Source organism: Mastomys coucha, chromosome X (assembly GCF_008632895.1).
Source record: "Mastomys coucha isolate ucsf_1 chromosome X, UCSF_Mcou_1, whole genome shotgun sequence".
Classification (NCBI taxonomy): domain Eukaryota; kingdom Metazoa; phylum Chordata; class Mammalia; order Rodentia; family Muridae; genus Mastomys; species Mastomys coucha.
In genome coordinates, this window is record NC_045030.1 from 146,895,302 (window position 1) to 146,898,465 (window position 3,164).

Sequence of the window (3,164 nt, forward strand, 5' to 3'; positions counted from 1 at the left end):
AGGCAGTTTTTGCATAAAGAAAACTCCACGAGGGCACAGGGTAAAGTAAAAGCAAATTCCTGAAGGATGGAAAGCAGATGCGGTTGGGGGCATTAAAGTGTAGAGTTGCAGGTGGGGGTTGGGAACCTGAACTGAAGGAGGGAATCCTTAGGAGCTGGGAGGGAGAGGGGTTGTATGGGGGAGGGGTTGGGATGTGTGTGAATTCCTGGCTCCTGATTTGGCAGAAAGGACGAGGACAAGAGCACATTCCCCAGCTTAGAACCAACGTGTGGAGTGGGAGAGGAGGCTGTTGAACCGTGTTTGGCAGGAAGGGGCGGCCTCTTGCGGGGCAGGAAGCTACGCTAGGAAAAGGGGGAGGAGACTGCAGTGGCAGCAGCGACTGCTGGAAGCTCTTAAGTGGCCCAGGTACTGCTGCCTCTGACACTCGGGAATAAGGTGAGAGAAAGCCCAGAGCGGGGACTTCCTGGATGCTCCCTTCTTTTGCCCCGCGGCTTTCCTAGACAGGCGCCTGGCCTTAGACTTCTCCTGGCTCTGCTCTCACAGGCGCTCATTTGGCTGCTCGCCGGCTGATCATCCTTCGCTCCAGTCTCGCAGCGGAGGCAACAGTCTTCTGTCCGATTTGGGCACGTGAGTGCTGCAAACCCAGACAGTGAGCAGGTGAGCATCGGACTAGGTGCTGGAAAATAGGAATGGGTTCTTGCTTGTCAGGAAAATTGGAGGGAGTGCTAAAATTTGAGCTGAGGGAAACTCGGAACCGAGATTTGGGGGGCGGGGCACGGAGCAAGAAACACCGGGAATCTTATACAAAGGTGGCCAGCGCAAGAGACAGATTCGTGGTGCCGAGCTCAAAGGGAAACCGGGATGATTTGGAAGACGTATGAAGAAGTGAGCACAGAGCAAGCATGGGTATGGAAAGTAAAGGCGGGATGAAAAGGAGGGGGGACAGAGGATAAGAGACAGGAATTGCACAGAGGGATATAGAGATACGGTCTTGGGGTTACAGATAGGGATGGTGGCGCGGGGCAGCTGGGATGAGTACAGAGCTAACAGAGAACCGGCTGCTTCTTGCTTGGCTCTCAAGCGCCACAACTTCCACAGCGATCTCTTCTCTAACTCTGTTGTGTAACCAAACAAGCCTGGAAAGAGGGTAATGCAGGCAGGGCTTTAAACACGTTTTGATATAGAAAACTGCTACTGGACACATGTATGTCGTGCACAGGGACTTCCTAATTCACAGAAAATTAACCTTAATATTTGCATAGAATGTTTCTCCCTAGATTCTCTCCTCCTCTTACAGTTATGAAGACCCCTCACAAAAAAGCTGTTGCAAAAGAGCAAAAGGGAGAAGCAGTAGGTCACCACGTTGGCTCTACAACCATCAAGAAGAAAAAAGCTTCTCAAAAGAGGCAGAGGAGCAGATCTTCATCCCGGCCCCGAAGGAATATCGTGGGCTGCAGAATTTCTCACGGCTGGAAGGAAGGAGATGAGCCGATCACACAGTGGAAAGGAACTGTGCTGGATCAAGTGCCTATCAACCCCTCTCTCTACCTGGTGAAATATGATGGGATTGACTGTGTCTATGGACTGGAACTTCACAGAGATGAAAGGATTTTAAAGCTTAAAATCCTTCCTGATAAGGTGTCGTTTTCTCGAGTCAGCGATGTGCGCCTTGCTAATACTATAATTGGCAAAGCAGTGGAACACATGTTTGAGGGTGAGCATGGCTCTAAGGATGAATGGAGGGGGATGGTCCTAGCCCAAGCACCTATCATGAACGCCTGGTTTTACATTACTTATGAGAAAGATCCTGTATTGTACATGTATCAGCTTCTGGATGATTATAAAGAGGGCGACCTCCGTATCATGCCAGAGTCCAGTGCATCTCCTCCAGCAGACAGGGAGCCAGAAGGAGTTGTAGATGGCCTGATAGGTAAACATGTGGAATACACCAAAGAAGATGGCTCCAAGAGGACAGGCAAGGTCATTCACCAAGTTAAAGCCAAGCCCTCTGTGTACTTCATCAAGTTTGACGATGATTTCCATATCTATGTCTATGACTTGGTGAAAAAGAACTCTTAGGGTCAAATTTGCATAGTGTGGGGAAGCAAATGTGTACATTGTAGATGTGCAAGAAATATTAATTTTTCAATGTATTAAAAGCCTGAGAGTTTCTGATAACCCAGAATCTTTGCCAGCATTGCTGTTGTTTTTGTTCTGGAAACTACCAGTCTGTGGACGTGACCTGTTAAATGTAAAAACATTGTCTTCTGTAAGAGATGAGTATGTTTGGTGTATGGGATATGAAGGAACAGCTGTCAATTTAACCTGTGAATAAAGTACCATTATTATAATAATCAGATCTTAAAAATTGAATGGGAGTTATCTGGTATGGTCTGGGGGAGGGAGAGGAAGTACAGATGGTGAGGTGTTTAGAAGGGGTGACTGCTTGGAAAGGTGCTGAGGAAGAAAGGGAGGTTCCCAGAGGGAGGCACGGTGTTTGAAGGAGAAACATACAATTGCACGGGGCTGGAATAACAAAAAGTGAGATCTTGGGTCTTTAAGGAAAGTAAAAGGAACTGAGTAGAGAGGAACACAAAGAAATTTAGAAGAGCTCCAGAGCAAGTTTAAGAATGACTTGTGGAGAGGCTAAACAACTCATAAAGCGGGAGGTAGATGGAGGGTACACAGAAGGGATGAACTCCAGGAGGGGGGCACGGGGGAAGGAATACCCAGAGGAGTGTTTCAGGAAAGGCTTGTTAGCAGGGCCCAGGGCGCTCTTGAAAGCTTCAAAAAAAGAAAAAAAGAAAAAAGAAAAAAGAAAAAGGTGTACATCTGGCTACATCCATATTGACCACCGTGGCTGGTTTTGCAAAATAGTCATTAGTTGTTAAAGAAGGCAGATGTAGTGGAGGCTTCTGGGACAGGCATTTTGATTAAGAGAACTCAGACTAATGAATTAAGAGCCACTTCATTTCGAGAGTCTGTGTCGTACCTACCAAGCAGAACCTAGATTTTCAAACCCAGACACAGGAACAGTGGTTCTGAGACCCTAGCCTGTGGACTGTCTCCTTGTATTTCCAGAGGACACAATATAGTAAACCCAGGACCTCAATGTCATGATTCATTTCCCATAGTTTGGGTAAATACTTCTGAAGAATGAGTTA

General features: G+C 47.2%; 1 protein-coding gene across 2 annotated transcripts; it reads left to right on the forward strand.

The window, feature by feature from the left end:
- Positions 1-217: 217 nt before the first annotated feature.
- Positions 218-2,354, forward strand: LOC116095066 (spindlin-2C). 2 transcript variants are annotated; one of them, XM_031376581.1, is made up of 3 exons: positions 218-435; positions 544-657; positions 1,263-2,354. In XM_031376581.1, the coding sequence occupies exon 3, from the start codon at positions 1,264-1,266 to the stop codon at positions 2,077-2,079; it is 816 nt and encodes a 271-aa protein (XP_031232441.1). In that variant the 5' UTR covers positions 218-435; positions 544-657; position 1,263; the 3' UTR covers positions 2,080-2,354. The 2 variants fall into 2 exon arrangements, with proteins under 2 accessions (XP_031232441.1, XP_031232451.1); XM_031376591.1 differs by having other exon boundaries at positions 1,298-2,354.
- The last annotated feature ends 810 nt before the right edge of the window (positions 2,355-3,164 follow it).